Raw genomic sequence first — 19,546 nt, forward strand, 5'->3', positions numbered from 1 at the left:
TCTGTGTATGAACTTCTATTTATAGTGAGGACAAATCCCAGATATGAGAGGAATCCTGCCACCACTTAGAGAGAGAGAGAGAGAGAGAGAGAGAGAGAGAAGGGAAGAGATGCGAAGTTCCGAGTCCGCTCACACAGTCGGGCCGTCGGTCAGTCCAACTCTGGCGTCGTCGGCAGGTACGTTGTGTCGAGTTTGCGCCGTCTTGTGTGACATCACGTCGTCTAACTCTTAACACGTCTCATTTGGGAGACAAATCCTTTCAAGGTTTTCATGGGGATTGTTTGAATGCCTGCGGGGGGGGGTCAGCTGCCATTCTCACATGCATGCGTGCGTACTGTTGTCGCACAAACAGCGCCCTGGAAACACCGCAGCGACAACATCTCTCTTTCTGTCCCGTGAGCCCAAAAGCCACATCGCGATAAGCGAAATAGGCCATGGAAGCTTCTACGATGTGCGTGTGCAAAAGTGAGATGGGAAGTGGGGTGATTGCGGAAAACACACCCTGGAAACTTTGTTAGGTAGGCACACCTGCGAGAGCTGTCTGCGACTTCCTCCATTTTCACTTTTGGAATCGGAAATCTGGATTTTCCCCTGGGCTGTGTTAACGTTTCACCGCTTTTTTTTTTTTAGAAAAAATATCTTACGTGTAATTGCCATTATTTTTCCTTAGCGACACACAAAACATTGTGAAAAGTTCAAACACATGCAAAGTCTCTCCTAGCGTAATGCTAACAAACAATGCTAATTGCGTAGGCTAATTATAGCATCGGCGTTGTGGCGTTCGAACCCTTGGATATTCAAACACAAACGGAAGCGCAACACATGAAGACATAATATAAAGATAGTTACAAGCGTATATTCTTTATCCTCTGCAAAAAACAACTAATATTACACCTGATGCTGCACACCGCATATTGAATTATAGCCAGAACGAGCTTTTCAAATGTGCCGCGTTTCCAAGATGTAAAGAAGGGACGTGTATTGAAAAAGACAACTTGGGCAAAAGTATTAGGACAGATACAGGAAGCGATAAGTTAAGACTTCCTCGCCCTTTTGCAGCTGTGAACGCTCCCACTCCTCCGGGAAAATTTTGGGAGTGAGTGTGTGTGTGTGTGTGTGTTTCTTTCACGCCGAAGTCATCCAAGCATGGCTTTTTCTTTTTTCTTTTTTCTTTTTTTTTTTTTTTTGGGCCCTCGCTTTGTGCACTGGGAACCGAAAAGGAAATTCCCACCGTCTTCAAAAGCATACAATTGTCCAAAATGTCTTCTTTGGAAAAAAAAAAAAAAAAAATTACAACTCAGGGACAACTGTCAGCTTTAATTATATTGAGTAAGAGGTGTGTATTCGATACTTGTTCACGTGAAACAATTGCGGTTTGTAGTTCAGATGAGTTTTGTGAAGGATCTGTGAAGGAATGTCACCTCTGCAGCGCGTCGGCCTAGTGGTTAGCACGTCGTTCACCAAAGCGCTTGTGTTCGAATCTCAGCTCGGGCCTTCCTGTTGTGTGTGGCGTTTGTACGCCAATCCGGAACCTCCACATCCATATTAGCTCCACGGACGAATAAAGTATGCGTACGTGTAAACATGAATGTTTTTAAGTCTGTGTGTGCCCCGTGATTGGGTGTCAAGCAGTCGACGGTGTGCCCCGCCCATCTGGACTAAAGTCCGCTGAAACTGAACTCTTTCGTTGCGCGGTCGCTCGCCCCTGCCTCTCATCAATGATGCACTCGCGCGGGGGTCGCTAGGCAACGGAAACGCTATCCCGGGACGGAGAAAGCCCGCGGAAGCGGAACACAGACGCCACACGAACTTGCAGCTCAACATCTGTGTTGTCTCTCTGCTGCTTTCAGGGGAGCGGCGATAATGTCAAAACCTTCATCCAACGTCAAGGCCCTGCAGGTAAAACGAAAACAAAAAACAAAAAAAAACTGCTCGTTGGAGCGTGCGCACGCATGGACGCTGGAACTTTTGTTCAGGCACGACCCCGTTTACAAACAAACAATTTGGATTATGCACTACAAAAAAAAAAAAAAAAAGACCTCGGTTCACATGCTAGTTTCGGTCTGGGAACTGTCTCGGCAAGGACTTGCGAAAAGGGTCGGGCTACATCCCACAATGCAATGCGTAGACTGCAGTGCATTGTGGGATGGTCGTCATTTCAGTATCATAAAGACTACTGCATATAAACAATTAAATGTGTTTCTTCACAATGACGAGTGCGTTCACTTTATATATATATATATATATGTTACACATAGGGTAAAGAAAGTGATACATGACCTTAATATGTAAAATAAAAACGATTGCTTCAATAAAATTATATATCTTATGTTAGATTAAAGATGACACGCTGTGGCGACCCCTAAATGGACAAGCCGAAAGGAAAAAATGGGCAGCACAGTGTCTCAGCTGGAAAGGGTTCTGAGGTCCTGGGTTCAATCCCGCCTGCGTGGACTCTGCATGTTCTCGCCGCGCCTGCGGGGGGTTTTCCTCCCACATCCCAAAAACATGCAACACGAATTGTAGACACTAAATTGCCCATAGGTGCGATTGTGAATGCGATTGGTTGTCTGTCTCGATGTGCCCTGCAATTGGCTGGCGACCAGTTCAGGGTGTGCCCCGCCTCCTGCGCGTTGACAGCTTGGATAGGCTCCGGCACTCTCTGCGACCCTCGTGAGGATAAGTGGCAAAGAAAATGGATGGATGATTTACTTCTCACATAATTAATAATTGTATGTCAATCATTCCATCAAAATAGTTTTTTTCTGGTCTCCACGTGCTTGACCTCATAAAGGGTTGCTCGGCAGATTTTGCCTCTGCGCATTTAAGTCGATTGCAAATATGATTTTCCTGAAGACTCTCAATTTCCCTTTCTTTCTCGCTAGCTCGAAAAATGGCAGCACGTTGAAAAATATCTTTTTTTTTTTAATCCAGCAGCTCGCCACCTTCTGGATCCGACGGGCAACTTCGCCCTCGGTTGGAATTTGTTTTCCCGACGGCGGCTCGGCTAACATTGTCCTGTGCATGCGTTGAAAGCAAAGAGGCCGCGTGTGCACGTTTAAGTCTTTATTGGTGAAGGCGAGTACACTGTACATGAGTAGCAACAAGGCTTTTGGAGTTGTAGTGCAGCAGCGTTTCAGCGAGGCGGCGCGCGCATGGCGGCGACGGTCGCGGCTTGTCGTCACGCTCGGCGCCTTTTGTGCTCGTTTGCTTGTCTAACCATGAGTCGGACACTTTTCCCCTCTCGGCCGTCGGATGAGCAGCGTCGCAGTAACGTCACGGAACAGAAATACGCTAATAGTAACGATAATAGCAAAGAAGGACATTTTCCATAAATTTCCGTGCCAACCACATGTTTAAAATACATATTTTCATTCTCCAAAAAAAAAAAAAGGTGACATATTATGGAATACATTGAACCCATGTTCTTCTTCAGAGTCACTTGTATTCTTTGGCCTTTGATTCCATTTTGCCCCCTTTTATTACGAAATTATTAAGTTGTTTTTTTTCACTGATTAATTTTAATGTGCAGGACTTTGTAAACTGTTTTTGAAAGGTGCTATGTACATAAATGTATTATTATTATTATTACAATGTTTAGCCCTGCAAGTTATTGACCCCCCCCTCCCCCCCCAAAAAAAATATATATATGTATAGATGCCACAAGATGGCAGCAAAGCACAACTTTTGTCCCCGTGAAGTGTCTCAATTCACTGAAACAGTTTATTGGGACTGCGATGCCTGCAGAGCAATATACATTCCTTGCTTTAGCCTGGCACAAAAACAGCAAATAGGTGAGTTTTCCGGTGGAATTATGAAGGTTAGGTTCAAAAACAAAAAAGGTGAATACGTTCATTCCTGTTTGGACTTCTTAAAAGGCTTGTATATAGATAACTGTTGCACGACTTTACATAATAATCATGCCCACGATGAGTTCGTCCGGCCACAACTTGAGAGCTCGGCTGGAGGAAGGACTTCCCCTTTCGAGCTGAATCAGACTGTAAGCAGAGCTGCGTGGCAGACGGTTGGATGCGCTAACGTGACTGCGCGGCGATGTCGGCGCAATGCCGGCGTGTCGCTTTCATGCACCGCATGCACCGACGGACACGTTCGATGACGGGCGTCGTAAGGCAGATTAGCGATGAAGTGCTGCCCCGGCCAGGGAAAACAGAAAAAAAAAAAAAAAAAGCAGAAAGAAAATGTTCACTTGTTCAGAAATACTTCAAACACTTAATTGTGCACTTTTGTGACATCACAATAAAAAACATTAAGATGACTTCCAACCATTTGCTGTTACCTGACTGACATTGTCAATACATCGCAAAAACCCGTTGCCCATGGCAACCAGACACGGAGCGCCATTTGCTTCTCTCTCTCTTTTTTTTTTTTTAAACTAAAACTCGCGAATTACATTTTTACTCGGTTATTCTTTGGTTGCACCGGCGGAATGTTAAGATGATCGTTGACGCTGCGGGCGGACTAACCCCCCCCCCCACACACGCATCACGTTTGCGTGTTTTCATACACAAGTTCCCTTTAAGGGGCGTGGTTTTCACACCGGGGGTGGACACTTTTGACGGGTGGGCGGGCGGGGGGTGGGGGGCAACCATGAAGACTTTTCATTATGAAGTCACGTCCAGGTGTTGTTCATATTTTCGTTGATTCCCGAGGGATGATGTTTGCAAGTGGGGTGCTGAAAATTAGTAAGCGGACCCCCCCCCCTCCTCCTTTTTTGGGGGGAACCACTTTTTTAAGGGGGGAAAAAAACTGAAGGATTGTCAGTCAGGTCCCAAGGAGTTTGTGGACACCGTTTGTGAACGGTCGTTTCTCGCTCTCCGTCAGGCTAATCTGAACATCCCGATGGGGGCTTTGCGTCCGGGGGCGGGACATCCTGTGAGGAGGAGAGAGGAGACGGGAGACACGCACCAGGTGAGACAATGTGACGCGTACAACTTGGATGCGACCTCCCCTGAACCCTAACGTAATCCGCCATCACCGACCCAGCAGCCGAGCGACGGGGCGGACACGCCGCAGGAGGACAAAAAGACATTGCCCGGCGCCGTCAAGCTGCCCGGCCCGGCCGTCGACCTGTCGGAGCTGCAGAACGTCAAGAGCGAACTGCGATGGGTCACCAAGGAATAGCACGAGGTGATCGCAAAAAAAAAAATTAGAATAAAAAAATACATATTGCATACACGACTTGGACTCATTTAACGCTTTCGAGATTCCCCCGTCGTGAGCCTTCAAAGAGCAACGGTTGCAAGTGTCCTGCTTGAACATTATTACCTTTTTTCCCATTTTTTTCCCCACAATTTTCCTTAATTTGACACACAAATACAAAAGTGTACACGAACTTTGTGACACCTGCCCAAAAAGCTTGACATTTTTAAATATTTTAAATACTTTTTTTTTTGTTCTAATCAACAGATTTCACTGTCAAAGAATGACATTTGAGATATCTTTTGTGCCTTTGTCATTTTCAAATTTGACCCAAAACAGGATGTAAGTGGGGGAGGGGGAGAGATTTAACATGAAGCTAAAAAGTCCGCTTTTGCAAGTCATGCAGCAGTAACGTTCATTTCCACACGGGGGCGGTGTGGGCTGTTACACTTGATGTTTGTGGGCATGCGGGGCTGAGTCAGGCGCTATTTATACCTTCTAAAAGTGTGTGTGTGTCACATTTAAGTGCATGTTTTGGACCTCTCATCCAACTAAATAAGGTCAGCAGAGTTTTAGAAACAGCAGGCCCAGTCATTAGCATGCTGTTCAAATAAAATGCGTCAAAACTGAGCGTCATTATCTCTCCTTTCTTTCTTTTATTATTATCTTTTTTAGTCTTTTAGGTTGCGAGGAAGGATGATGGACACTTGCTGGTTACCGTGGCGATGCTAAAACGACAACCACATCACAACATCAACACATTTTCAGTCGACGGCCACACACACAAAAAAAAAACAAATCTGCTTCTTTTGTATTCTTTTTTTTTTTTTTGCTCTAATTAATAATTTAGACAAGGATGTAAAATTCAGAGACGAAAGAGTTTTTTTTTTTTTTTTTTAACTGTTCAAGGTTGTGAAGATGAACCACAAAGACATTTTATTCTTCCGGGTGATGGCCGTCTCCGAGGTCAAACTGTTGTATTTTTGTTGTTTTTGTGTTGTTGTCATCTGCAGGGGCAATAAATCAACTTCGTAAAATCAAATCATTTCATTAGCTACTCGGAAAAGTTCTCATCTGCAAACTCCAAGCACAAAAGAAAACAAAAATGTTACCTTGACAGTACAAGTTGATTCATTCTGTGACATAACTTATTTGTTTATGAAATAAAATGAATCAAAATCTGCATTAATCTGTCCCATCCGCCCAAAAATGACGCCTAAAAAAAAAAAAAAATAATTGCAAAGTAGTGTTGCTGAATGTAAAACTCCTTGAACAAAAACCTAGATTTAAATTGAGCGTTTTGTTTTCCATCCCGTCAGTGTACATGGCAGTATGTTGCTCATCCTGCACCAGAAGCACTCCATCCATCATCACGCGCAAATAGAAAGAGTGGGAGCAGCTGTATCTAAATTTAGCCTCCATCAGGTCAGGGTTCAACGATAACGTCCACACGGGCCGATCTGACTTTGTGCGGCGACGGAAGAAACGTGACGCAAGGGAGGCGTGATGTTTGTTTTCGTGTTCGGCTGCAGTGAAAACACACCCGCACGTTGATCCGTGCATCTATTCCGAGAAAATGATCATAAATCACGGACGGACGCAGAAGGCGGGGGGAGGCTGGAGAGCTCGTAATTGCGCCGCGACGCCAACTTTGAATGCAGATGAATTATCTTGTGTGTGAATCAAACGCAAGCCGATCAATCTTTCCATCCTTTTTTCGGCCTCCTTGTCGTGTCACGCAAACGGGGGGAAAAGAACGTCACGTTTCATTCAAGTCCGACCGCGTGGCTTGCTTCTGTTCCCGTCGCCTTGGCGACGAGAGCGCAGATAGGCGACCTTGGACTCAAGACGGGCAGCTGTATTTACCAATGAGTTCATCCACGAAAACCCTGCCAGACTGCCTCAGCGTGTGCGCGTTTGGCATTTGGGCGATACTCCCGGCTCGCAGACCAAAGGGCAGCGGACAAGAAGCGCAGGATCACATTTAGAACATCACAACTCGGACGGGAGGCGGCCGAGGGGGGTCTGTTTTTGAGGTGGTCGTCAGGTCTGCATCCCGCTGCCATCGGAAGAAGACGATAACAAGGGAGGATTGATTTGTTTATTGCAAGGGGATGGATCGCTACGCCGTCCTCTACAGCTCGTCCCACCGGACGCGGCTGCTCGGCCGATTTCAGCGTCTGCGCTCGGCCGGGAGGATGTGCGACGTGGTGCTGGAGACCAACGGCGCCTCCTTCCCGTGCCACCGGGCCCTGCTGGCAAGCTCCAGTGATTATTTTTGGGCTCTTTTCGGGGAGGCCACGGCGGAGAGATCGGCGTGCAGGGTCGAGCTCCCGGCGCTAACGCCTGTCGGCTTAGACGTCATCTTGGACTTCCTGTACTCCGGCTGGCTCAGTTTGTCCGCCGGAACGCTTGGCGACGTTTTGGAGGCGGCGAGGTACCTGCAAGTGGACACGGCCGTTTCCATATGTCAACGCTACATCGTGGACGACCTCGGCGCGGAGAACTGCTGCCGCTACGCTAACTTAGCAGAACAGCACGCGCTTTCTGACGCGGTGGAAGCCGCCAACTTCACCATCGCCGCAGAGCTGGCCACTCTGCTGCGGGAAAGACGAGGCGACCTTCTGGACTTGAACCTCCAGTCGCTGATGGTGGTGCTGGAGGCCGAGGAAATTCCGACAGTCAAGGAGGTGGAGCTGGTCAAGCTAGCGCTGGATTGGCTGGGTGAGAACGGGCCCCTCCCACTGCTCCAATCCAACCTGCTGCTAAGCCGCCTCCGCTTCGGCTTGGTTGCTCCGGCCGACCTCGCTCGCCTCAGCCACGCCAGCAAAGCCATGGCCACACCTCTGATAAGGAGCCAGGTGACGAGAGCGCTGGAGTACCACAGAACAGGATCGGAAAGGCCGATCCGGCAGAACAAGCAGTCTACTCTCAGGGCGACCGATCGCGTTCTACTTGTCGGGGGCAGCTCGAGTCCGGATTGTCCGCAGCAGCGGGTGTTGACGTTCAACCTGAAAACCAGGACGTTTGCACCTCTGACTTCCTGTCTGCCGCTGAGACTGAGGAACCACTGCGTGTGCTCCTTGGGTGGTTTCCTCTTCGTGGTGGGCGGGGAGGTGGTGAGCGAGGAGGACAGGAAGCCGGTCGTCACGGAGGCCTCAAACCAGGTGTGGAGGTACGACCCGCGCTTCGAGTGTTGGCAGCAGGTGGAGTCCATGATGCAGAGGAGGACCAAGTTCGCCTGCTGCGTCGCCAATAACAGCATCTACGCCATCGGGGGGCAAAAAACACCCGCCGACAGCGGCGCACCCGCGGCCACACTGGCTTCTGTGGAGTTTTACGACTTGGAGGCGGGGGCGTGGAGGAGGGAAGCGCCCTTGCCCGGGCCGCTCCACGGTCACGCCTGCGCTGCGCTCCAGCAGAACATCTTCGTGTCGGGCGGTCTGTCGGACAACAGCGGCGCCCCCTTGATCCCGGGACAGAGTCAAAGCAGAAGGGAAGTTCTGCGCTGGGACCACGCGGGCAGACTCTGGGAGAAAGCGGCGCCCATGTCCATCGGGAGGTTCGGGCACCGGATGGCGAGCGTCCACGGTTACATCTACGCCTTCCCGGGAATGTACGAGCCCTTCTCCGATATCGAGCGCTACGACCCGGGAGCGGACCACTGGACGCGCCTCAGGCCGCTGGTCGCCGCGTCCTTCGGTTACGGGATGGCGGCGATGCCGACTGGCAGCATCCTGGTTTTCGGCGGGAGGAAGTGGAGCAACGGGCAGGAGGTGGTGCTGAAGAGCGTGCTGGAGTACGAGCCCAAGAAAGACCAATGGAGGGAGATCTGTCAGCTACCGAGACCCCTCACGGGAACCGAGTGCACGTTACTGCCGGTGCCTGATTAAAGCTCGCAATAGCTGCTTCTATGCTATTTCATGCACATTTCGGTGCTAATATCAGGAGCCGGCTAGTTGAACTAAGCTCTTGTTGGTTTGGAGTCTCATTCCCGAGTGAAGACACTGTAGCTGGGAATGAAATGTGCAAATTTAGGCTGTTCAACCCAGATTTTAAAGTGACTGAAGAAAGCCATCAACCCGTACATACCGCCAATCATCTGGATTTGAGCCCTCTCCGTACTTTTCCGATCAAAGTAACAAATGGCATCACCATTGGCTGTGTCGAAAAGACTACGCTGTTGCGTGGCGCACGTTAACGGGCAATTTTACTCCTGCCAAGTATCGGGGCAAACCTGACCCCTGCCCTCCTTCCGACCTGATTTATCGCAGAGATTATCCTGAGCGGTCCTCCCCATAAAGAAGACCGATTGGCGTCATGGTAACGTGTCTCACAAGTCATTCACAATGACAAGGGAAAGAATTTGCAACCCGTGCAGCTAACTATCGGTATGCGGACCCCCCCTGTAAGTCACTAACTCGAGGCGTCATACTTTCAGACAGGGTTAATTGTTCAGTAACAACAGCTGCTCCAACGACAGTCTCGGAAATGCGACTTATAACTGGATTGCCCAAAATCCCGAGTCCACAGTTGTTTTTTCAGTTGACAAACAGCTAGACTTGTGCTGCCACCCTGGGGACAGGAGTGGAACAGCACAGCGGGCGCGGGTTAGAATTTGAAATCCAACATGTCTAAAATGGCACAGCGGATCCCCGGCTTAAGTTGAGCCCAGAGGGTGCGGGTATATTTAAAGACAAGGTGAGGACGTTTATCAGGAAGCGGACGTCGACGGAGGGGAAACGCCGGCGGAAGGTGGAAGTGAAAACGTCCACGCAAGTGAGATCTCCGGGTATCTAAGTAGCAATTATTGATGAAACTTTGACTTTCGTTACGACCTCTGGCAGCAGTTTGAAGCTGCAGTGTGGCAAAATGAAAATAACGATTTGTGTGGGATTTCCAGCAATGGAGGTCCTTGATTTGAGTTGCCTTCTGAAAACTACATTCAACTTTTTGCAAAAGCTTTTCAAATAAACCAGTGCAAAACTCAAACTGTGCTCTTTGCTTTGCCTCGCATAAACACAAAGCAACAAATATCGTAGATCCTCATCCAAACAACCAAACTTTATTGATCGGGTATCCGTGTCTCGTCACAGAACGCGCGCATGAACAATTGATTTTTTTTTAAGATCATAATTTGTACGTCGAGCATTACACAATCTTGACTCTCACCCCTAAAAAAAAAAAAAAAAAAAAAAATGGATAGCGTACACAAGCCAAAACGCTTATTAACATAAAGTTCTATCATATGAATAAATAATATTGTGTGTATTTACAGCAAGTACATGCTACTAATGACTACAAGCAACGGCGGCACGGAGCGAGCGTCCCACCTCAGCTTTGGGTTCTTCTCAAGCGTGTCGGTGCGGAACTTTGCGCTTGCGTGTGCCACAAAACCCAACAGTCAGAACATTAGGAACGCCTGAGAATCAATATACAAGAGCTGCAGCTATACTGGAGATGATATCGAAAGGGTCGTCATAAACTACGGCAAACTCCAACATTTAAAAACAAGCAGTGCACTACTTTTTGTTTCTTTGGCAGAGCGCTCTGCTGTTCGATGTCGCAAGATTGCGGAGGTGTGCCTAATGTTCTGGCTGGTGAGAGTGCAATTGAATTTTCATCACGTAACATTGATGCTATTTATAGATATACAAAGGAAGGCTAAGACATTCATCCAGGAAAAATAAGTAGGATCCACGCTCCTTTGTAATTACTAGTACACTCCGTCACTCTTGATTGTGCGCAATCATTCCACAGGGTGTCCCTTAAGTCTGGAATAAACGGAAATATATATATATATAGTGAACTATATTTGTTTTACCTCTACAATATGTACATACTGTCTTCTTTTCTGGAGTGTAAATAAAAGGAAAAGGTGCACTCAGTGAATATCTCTTGCTGAGAATATCTAAAAATGGATGACAGTGCGGAAGTATGCATCGGGTTGGCGCGGCTCTTGCACAGCGCGAGCAACCTTTGCGTCACAAATGTTGCGCAGCTACTGAAGGCCTTCTTTGTTCGTATCGCGAGTGAATCACAAGTTGTTGTTGAAAATGAAAATGTCTTTTCTTGAAAAGATGCATTCAGTTTCCAGACTTAAAAGATAGCCCGCGCAGCAGAAACCTCTCCCCCTCTGAAGTTTCCACACCGTTGAACGACAAAAACAGCGGCTAAAAAAAAAATGGCGTATCATTCATTCTTTCCATTTGCAATGGGCAAGCAAAGCCCAAAAGCGAATAATTATTCTATTTGTTTCGACCTCATAAAATATTGAGGACTCTTGAACACATTCAACGCGTAAACATGGTGGGAAGGAGGCCCCAAATGAAATTCTGCTTCGGATTTCGAAAGGCACTGTGTACAATTAACATTGTTTACACAGTCATACTCATTTCGGAAAACTAACTTTTCTCTTATTTGGGATGTTATGTTGTCTTGTAATGTGAATTAAAATGGTTCAGGCACCAGGCTTTTTTCTGCTCATTGTAATTTCTTGTGCTTCTCTCCGTCACTCGCAAAGATGTCCGCCTACCTCTCCGCCGCGGAGCCAACGCTGTCAACATTGCAAACACAGAGGCAACCGATGAGGGGCGAGGGGGCGGTCTCAGCCAAATATGGAGAAAGCGGATACAGAACAGCTGTCAGACGGCCTTTTCCGTATAATCTTATGATGAAATGGAAATGAACATTTGTGTCATTCAACGGGCGTCTAAATAGCCAAAATATGGGAGCTATAACGTTAAAAATGTCAAATGAAAAAAAACCAAATGATACAGGACTCTAAAAGATGAGTTGGTCCTCCTATCAAACGATGACATTCACGTCTGTCAATCATCTCACGGGCAGCTGGCGGCCTCACGACATCACTTCCTGCTAAGCGAGCGCTCTGCGACGACGACGACTCCTCTGCCGGATGACGTCACTTTTGCGGGTGTGCGCACGTCAGACGTGCGTCTCGATATAAGAGTGCGTGTGGGAGAGCGAGGGGGTCAACGGCGGCCCGGGCTCGGGCTCCGGTTCGCGCTCGGGCTCGGGTCGGGGCTCGTCGGCCTCGTTCGGCGCCTGCGAGAAGAGCTCCCGATAAGCTCGCTTCCATTCCTGGAACTCTGCGGACGACAGCTGGGGGCGGGCCAACAACCTGTCAATCAGCGCGAGCTCCCCCTCTCTGTCCTACGCACAAACACAGCGGAATCTATTATTGAATTTAATTTATTTCTGAGCCTTCTTAAAAAAAAAAAAAAACAACAAAAAAAAAAAAAACGGGAGACACACGGAAAGCAAGACAGACACTGCGGGGCTATAAAGTTTCAGGACGTCTGTTTGTAGGGTTGCCTTTGGAATACAATCCAACCCGAGATCAGTGCATCTTGTCGGTGAGCTACGAAATACTTTAGACGAGGGGGGACATGAAATGTGTTTTTAATGGCTCGTGTAAAAGAAGTCCCTGGAGCGCAAGGAAATCTTTTCAGGGCGACCCGTGTCTGAAAATGAGCGAGCGAGCGAGCGAGCCCACATCGACAGCGGGACTAACTTGCGTAATAACTTCCCACACATAGTTTCTCTGTCCATGACTTGGAGACTAGACTAGGTGAGGATCCTTGAATTTCAAGCGACGGACCGACCCGCACGGTCGTGTCGAGGCTGATATGCGTGTCGTGTGTGTTTGGAAATGTGCCTGCTGCATGCGCCACATCCAAAGATTGGCAAAACTGAAAAATATATATGTTTTTTTTTTTTTTTCCCTAAAACAAGCAAATCAATTTGCCTTGAAAAGGTTCCTAAAATAAGATTATCTATCTTGAGCAATTGATGGAAGTTGGATCAATTATAAAGAACAGAAAATGCGCGACGCGCTAGTGGCCCGATGTTGTGCAGTTTCCTGCTGCCATCTGGTGGAAAATCAAATTTTTGCCCCCCAAAAACGTCTTGAAATTTGGAAAATCTCCTTAGTCAAAGTTGAGTCACTTTTAGTCAAGGTACCGCGGTATGCCCTTGAAGCGGCGACGCCAAACGAGACTAACGTGGAGCCCCCGACCCGCATCCCAAACACAACCACAGCCAAAGCCAAAGCCAAAGCCAAAGCCGCACACCCTCGCGCCGCAAGACCAACGAGCAAAGCCGCTTCCACCCGGACACGGAAGCGTCACGAGCACGGAGACCAGGACTGGGGACACACTGAGACAGTCACGCTTTCTCAAGATAAGCAGACGGGACTTTCACAGCACGTGTTGGTCACACACCGCTCGATGCAAAAGACAGATGGCCGGTGAAAATGGTCATTTTGAAAAAGGACACACCGGCGCAGCAAAATCAATCACTTGAAATTCCCATTTAGGGATGCAATTGAATTGCCTTGGAGAACAGACAATACTGTACAATGTAGCACCAATATTGCGTATATGAACGCACCGCACATAATCTGCACTTATCCACTTTTGAAAAACAAGGAAATTGTGATTTCTTGAACAGTTGTTTTGTTTTTAGATTTTGTTCTGCCTTTTATCAGGCAAGGTACTATTTTTTTGAAACCAATTTGCAAATAAAATTAGGCCTAAAGCATAATCACCGCTAAAAAAATAACCAGCGCCAACCTTCAACGTGGAGCTCAGGATGCGGAGGCGGTGCAGACGGTCGTTGAGCTGCGGGTCGGCGGTTCGCCGCAGGAAGGACTGCCTGAACTTGGAGTGACCTTTGGCCTCGGACTCCCGGCCGAGCGGACACACGCCGCCCTGCTCGCACGCCCGGAACAGGTCGCCCAGCGACGCCCCCTCGCTGCCACCTGGGAGCATAAACAACATTGGCGATCTTGGTCCAGAATTCACAAAAACCCGATTTTTAAATCAGTCACTCGGCCACGTCCCTGCAATTCAACCCCAGAATCATTTTCCCTTCTTACTAACGATGGGGGGTACCGACACCGGGCCGATACAGATACTGTACCTTATATCAAGGTATCGGGTACTTGCGAAAGCTGCCATAACAGCCACCGATGCTGAATGAGTATGCTTTTTTTTTTTTGGGGGGGGGGGGTGCCTGAAGGCATTAACGGCGTTTCTACGACGAATCTAGCGACAGAATGGCTACGTTGGCAACATCGACTACACTTTTGTCAACTAGCTCATCATTGTTCGCAACCATGTTGCTAGTGGAAGCAGTGCACGTCAAAAGAGATGAAGACGCCGCCATGAACAAAAAAAAAAATAAACAAACAATAATTCACACCTAAAGGTGATTTAGGCCCTTCAACAAACCTAACATGCATGTTTTTGGGATGTGGGAGGGAACCAAAGTCCCCGGAGGAAAAAAAAAAACACACATACAAACACCAAACTGAGGCCGGATTTGAACCGGCAACCTCACAACTGCGCGGCGGATGTGCTAACCAGTCGCTCACCGTGCCGGCCAAGAGAAAAACGCATCCTAAACGTCCACTTCAATCCACGTATGAAACGACGATGAGCTGCCCAGCCATGGTTACCATGGTTACCGAGGATGGTTTAAATATAACTGACACGCCCGCGTTATGAAACATTCTGCTGTGCGCTAACGACTCACCGCCGTGCGCGTGCGGTTCCTCCATGGCGGGCGGCGCCAACAGCATGTGTAGGTTGCCGTCGCGTGGCAGCGTGAAGCTGCGGGGTTTCCCTCCTTGCGTTGCCATAGGGATCAGCCTCTGCATCGCCACGGGCAACGGTGCATTCCTCGGCGCGGGGAGCGTGTAAACGGCCCCGGCCGACATCGGCGTCGGCTCGGCGAAGACGGCGTCCTCTGAAAGGGTTTAAAGGGAACATTTGGTGGAAAATGTAACTCATACAAATAGTGCCTGCGAAATTAAATAACCGAGCAAATATGTCTCGTTATCTGCCAATTTCTGAAAATTTAACCTACATAATAACCCAAAATGGGACTGTCCTTTCAAATTGTGAGACAAAGGGCAAAGCCTTTTCTATGAACTTCAAAAATGAAAAATGATCTGCGGCTACCGAGCGGTCCCGTCTGAAGGAAGTGCAGTCCGGCCTCCGTCAGCGGCGTCTCGATCAAGTCCTGCCAGGAGCGTCTCTGAGAGGAGGACGACCGGCCAGGGGAGCCGGTCTCGCTGCTTCCTCCTGCGGGACTGGAGCGGTACTGTGGGGGACGGTCGGACTTCAAATCTTGTACGTACTGTACGTGTGCTCGAGCTCCAATTTTGGGATTTCTACAACTTTTCAGCGTGACGTCACACGTGTGAAAGACTTTTTCCAAAGGCAGGACTACTAAACACACCCTTCCATGTCATTTGGCATTTTTACAAGGTATGTCAGGGAAAGGAAAAGGGCCACAATTTATGATTTGATTACAAATATTATGCAATGATCTATAGCGACAAATATGGATCCTGGTATCAGCTGACCTGACGTTTACAGTCGAGTATTTCTGCTTCCAGGACACGTGACTTGTCAACTAAACAAGTCTCGACAGCAGCAAAGCTAAAAAAGGCAACTTTTTCACCCAAGGGCACCAACATGCTTAATTCCCTTCAACGTAACACGTAGAAGGAAATTAAAATTACATTTTATAAAAGTCATTGTGATGCCACTGGAACGAGTGTAATTATTGCAAATTGGGGCAAATCCGTCAAAGTGTCAAGATGTGTAAAAACGTGACAAATCCCGCCTAAAAGCAAATATTTCCAGCGATCACACTAAACGGGTGACTTTTACTCGTCGTACCTCCACAGGGTCGCATCTGTACGGCACGTCGCTGCTGCTGCTGCCGCCCGGCCTCCTGCTGCCGTGCATGGCGGCGCCGCCCAAAGGGCCGGGGTGGTACTGCGGCTCGGCGGCGGCGGCGGAGGGTTCGCCACAAAGGAAGTCCTCCTGGGACGAGCGGGAACGGGACGTCTCGGTGGAAGACAGTCGCGTCGTCCGGCCTTCCAAGTAAGCGCTCATCTAGAAAGAGATCGTTACTGATGGATATTTTTTTTCCAGCGTGGATATCGATACCGTGATTCTTCATCAGGGAAGACGATCCTTGATGTCGCTATTCATTTACAACGTAATTGAACATATTGCTTCAAAATGTGTGACAAACTCTTCATTTAAATGTGTTTAAAAATGATTATACAGCTGTTCATATTTGCAACATGTTAAAATTTTTTGTCTTAGACAGTTATGGTTTCGAATTCTCACCCAAAGTTCAAGCTCACAGACTGAGTAACAAGCCTTATAAAGTTACACAAAATTAATAGTTCCCTAAAGATGGCGAGAGTAAATAATGTTTGCCCAAAAATGCAATATAACTGAAATGTTAATTTTTTTTTCTTTTTTTTTAAATGCAAACAAAAAAAAAAAAAAAAAGAAAAGTGCAAGGAGTTCCCAGGGTCTCTTATAAAGATAAATAACTAAAAATTCAAATGAATTAAAGCAGAAGTTTAAAATGTCTTTATTATTACCCGTCAGATGTAAAACAAACGATGGTGACGTTTGTCAAAGTGCCAAACGTTTGTCCAATTTGTAATTGGCGAGAAGTGACAAAAGAAAGCGGCAAAGCAGGACATGTGTCCGAACTCCTCAACTTACTTTCTTTTTGTCTTCAGGGAGGGGTAAAACTTTGACATGATGTTTTTATTTTGCAGATTTTCACTGATCTCGTCATCTCAACGTGGCACATGACAAAAAGCGCAATTCCTGACCTCTAAATGCGGGTCAAGCGCTTCCAAAAGGGCAACTTTAGCTCAGCGCGTTGGCCGCAGGTCAAAGGAGCTAACTTTGAAAGGCGAACGCGGGTTGCAGAAGAGCATCCGACGGCGTGCGCGTGACTCACCGACGGGGGCCGCGGGTAGGTATCGTATGGAGGCGGGGGGCTGTCCTGTTTGGGGCTGGAGGTGGCGTCGTCTTCGTGCTCGCTCTCGCTCCAGTAATCTGCAGGAGAGCCACGCAATTGGGCCTTTCAGCTCACGATTCAAATCAAGGCCTCAGAACCTTTGTTGAGATATGTTTTTAATTGCTCAACATTCAAATGGAAAGTGAAGGGATACACTGGATGTGTTGCGTTGCACTTCCTGCCATCTTGTGGCTGCACTGATAAGTGAATATCGCAAATCGTTTCTTGATGGCAGCACGGTGGCCTCGTGGTTAATTGGTTTCCCTCACAATTCTGAGGTTTGAATCTCCTTCCTGTTTGCATTTTCTCTCTGTGGTCGCTGGGATTTTTTTCACCCACATCCCAAAAAAACAACCACGTCTGCAGTCCCTTTATGAACGGAGGTTCACCTTGCTCTTGGCGAAGCCTTTCTCGCTCCGCGTAGCCCACGGCGGCCATGTTGAGTCGACTCAACCACCTGACAGGTCAAAAAAAAAAAAGAAGAAGAGTGCTTAAGTCGAAAACACATAAACAGAAAATAGCGCGCGTCAGAATGTTTGTAAACAACGGCCGCAGGATACCTCCGGGCGGAAGAAATGTGACTGACTACTACTGACCTGAACTGATACCATCTTCAAATCAGCGTCCAAAAAAGTACATTTGTGCCATTTATGCAAGAAATAGAAAATTCTATGAATCAACCAGTTACTCGTTGATTGCATTGACATTGTCTGAATGTTGGAATCAATCTGCCTGTTGGAATTAAAGTGACAGTCGCCGGTCTGTCTCGCCTTAAGCCGTTTTTCCCTCGTGTAAAATCTTTTTTGACAAACACTTCACACATGGAAACTACTGAGCCTAAAAGCATCATTCAAGCCAATTAGCCTCATTTCGCAAGCGCCCACATGACATGGACGTGTTTCTGTACTCGTGCTGTCATCGCAGAAAGCTTCGTTTGGATTTGGCCACCGTGTAGAACGCGTGACGTCATGACGACAAATTCCGTTCGCGGCGTGCTCGACAAAGACGTAATCTGCGGCCGATTTTGAATTGCACCTGTTCATGTCGTCCACGCCGTCGGCTGCAAAGAAGAAGCTCTTGACCTTGGGGTGGCACGCTTTGAATGCACTGGACAGCACAATTGCAATATGTGACGCACACATACACACACGCAACTTGATACATTTACATAAAGTCCTTCATTATTTACTCACTACTTCTTTCGGCATTCACTGGCACGGTCGATTTTAAATTCTGGAAGACTGACAAAGCCCTCTGCTTTCTCATCCTGCACACAGGAGACGATTCCTAATGAGATGACCGCAAAGCTCACATTTTTTACACAGGCACGCACAAAATTCCACTTTAGATACGTATGGTTCTGCAGACTTTTCAGGACACATCCCGAGTGTGCCGTTTGAGCAAAAGGTTTGCCTACAGTGCCTCGAAGCGCTTTTCAACATATCTGCACAGCTCCCATTAAGCTGCAGTAAAAGCCCCGTCGCGATAATAACGCAGTAATACCTCTTCGTTGATGTACCAGTACAGGCAGTTGTCCTTCAGAACAAACCAATACTTCTTCCATTTATGAGAAAAGTAACCCTTGGCGTCTCTCTTGCGCCACAACCAGCCCTCGCAGTCGCCACGGCCCAGCGCCTTGCAGGAAACGCGCCGGCGACTCAAGCCGGCCAAACTTCGCCCTGGAACGACACGTAGAAATTTTGTTCGTGAGGGTTACACATGAAAAAAATATATATACTGAAATACAGAAACAAAAGAGCCTTTTGACAACCTTTCATCTTTCAATACATACATTTGAAAATACAGTATATGCCTGGCCAACTATTTCTTTTTTTCAATTTTTTACATAAGTAAGCTATCTGTACTTACACCTCAGCTCAGTGCGTGTGTTCAACTTTTTCCACTGCAGATGATGCAAATCATCCGGCTTGTTTTTAGCTTAATAATTTGCAATTTCAAACACTAGAGAGCAGAGATGTCCTTGCTAAATGTACAAATTGTAGCCGGCAGCGCTTCACCCTCTGGGTTTGATAAAACCACCGCACTGCAGTAAGCTAAGGGGAGTTTCTTATATAGAGGGGGGGGAGAGATATGCTTTTCTGCTGCTGTAAGAGTCGGGAAACATTTTTCACAGCTGGTTCCTCATTAGGGCCTGCAGGGGACATAGATCCAATATTTCATTTATTTCATTGCAAAGAGAAGATCGCAGTTTTGCTGAAAATAGGCAAAAAGAACTCATTTGTAATCGGTTTATTCAGCATAAAGTACACTCAAGGGCCACAACAGTAGGTGCTAAAGCTATTAGATTTCAGCAGAAGAACAAGAGCTTCACAGAGAGGATAATGCTTCAGTTTGTGGACTTATTTTTAACGACGTGTTTATTATTGTAGTTGTAGAACTGCAGAACGTCCACCAGCTTGTGACCCCCAGAAAAGAAATGCTTCATTGCCTACTAGCGGAAGGAAGGTTTGGACACTGCACGATCGTGTTCATTCGAAAGCTTTCGTCCCAGTTTTGTAAA

At 47.4% G+C, this 19,546-nt stretch overlaps 3 protein-coding genes across 4 annotated transcripts in view; 2 read left to right on the forward strand and 1 right to left on the reverse strand.

Moving 5' to 3' along the window:
• The first annotated feature begins 109 nt into the window (after positions 1 to 109).
• On the forward strand, positions 110 to 5,810 carry smpx (small muscle protein X-linked). Of its 2 annotated transcripts, none has more exons than XM_061805593.1 (4): positions 110 to 176; positions 1,851 to 1,899; positions 4,843 to 4,929; positions 5,005 to 5,810. In XM_061805593.1, exons 2-4 carry the CDS (start codon positions 1,864 to 1,866, stop codon positions 5,140 to 5,142), a joined length of 261 nt encoding a protein of 86 aa, XP_061661577.1. In that variant the 5' UTR covers positions 110 to 176; positions 1,851 to 1,863; the 3' UTR covers positions 5,143 to 5,810. The 2 variants fall into 2 exon arrangements, with proteins under 2 accessions (XP_061661577.1, XP_061661578.1); XM_061805594.1 differs by having other exon boundaries at positions 5,008 to 5,809.
• Positions 5,014 to 10,066, forward strand: LOC133492832 (kelch-like protein 34). Its single transcript, XM_061805591.1, has 2 exons — positions 5,014 to 5,148; positions 5,836 to 10,066. The coding sequence occupies exon 2, from the start codon at positions 7,275 to 7,277 to the stop codon at positions 9,051 to 9,053; it is 1,779 nt and encodes a 592-aa protein (XP_061661575.1). The 5' UTR covers positions 5,014 to 5,148; positions 5,836 to 7,274; the 3' UTR covers positions 9,054 to 10,066.
• Positions 10,067 to 10,232: 166 nt separating this feature from the next.
• cnksr2a (connector enhancer of kinase suppressor of Ras 2a) overlaps positions 10,233 to 19,546 on the reverse strand; it is a 29,445-nt gene continuing 20,131 nt past the window's right edge. The window contains exons 15-24 of the mRNA XM_061805579.1: positions 18,529 to 18,704; positions 18,219 to 18,292; positions 18,061 to 18,132; positions 17,415 to 17,482; positions 16,966 to 17,063; positions 15,873 to 16,091; positions 15,147 to 15,288; positions 14,719 to 14,931; positions 13,755 to 13,942; positions 10,233 to 12,333 (exon numbers count right to left, since the gene is read on the reverse strand). Coding sequence (XP_061661563.1) covers positions 12,106 to 12,333; positions 13,755 to 13,942; positions 14,719 to 14,931; positions 15,147 to 15,288; positions 15,873 to 16,091; positions 16,966 to 17,063; positions 17,415 to 17,482; positions 18,061 to 18,132; positions 18,219 to 18,292; positions 18,529 to 18,704 — 1,478 coding nt within the window. The 3' untranslated portion in view covers positions 10,233 to 12,105. The remainder of the gene's footprint in view (positions 12,334 to 13,754; positions 13,943 to 14,718; positions 14,932 to 15,146; positions 15,289 to 15,872; positions 16,092 to 16,965; positions 17,064 to 17,414; positions 17,483 to 18,060; positions 18,133 to 18,218; positions 18,293 to 18,528; positions 18,705 to 19,546) is intronic.

This window comes from Syngnathoides biaculeatus, chromosome 19 (assembly GCF_019802595.1).
Source record: "Syngnathoides biaculeatus isolate LvHL_M chromosome 19, ASM1980259v1, whole genome shotgun sequence".
NCBI classification, from domain to species: Eukaryota; Metazoa; Chordata; class Actinopteri; order Syngnathiformes; family Syngnathidae; genus Syngnathoides; species Syngnathoides biaculeatus.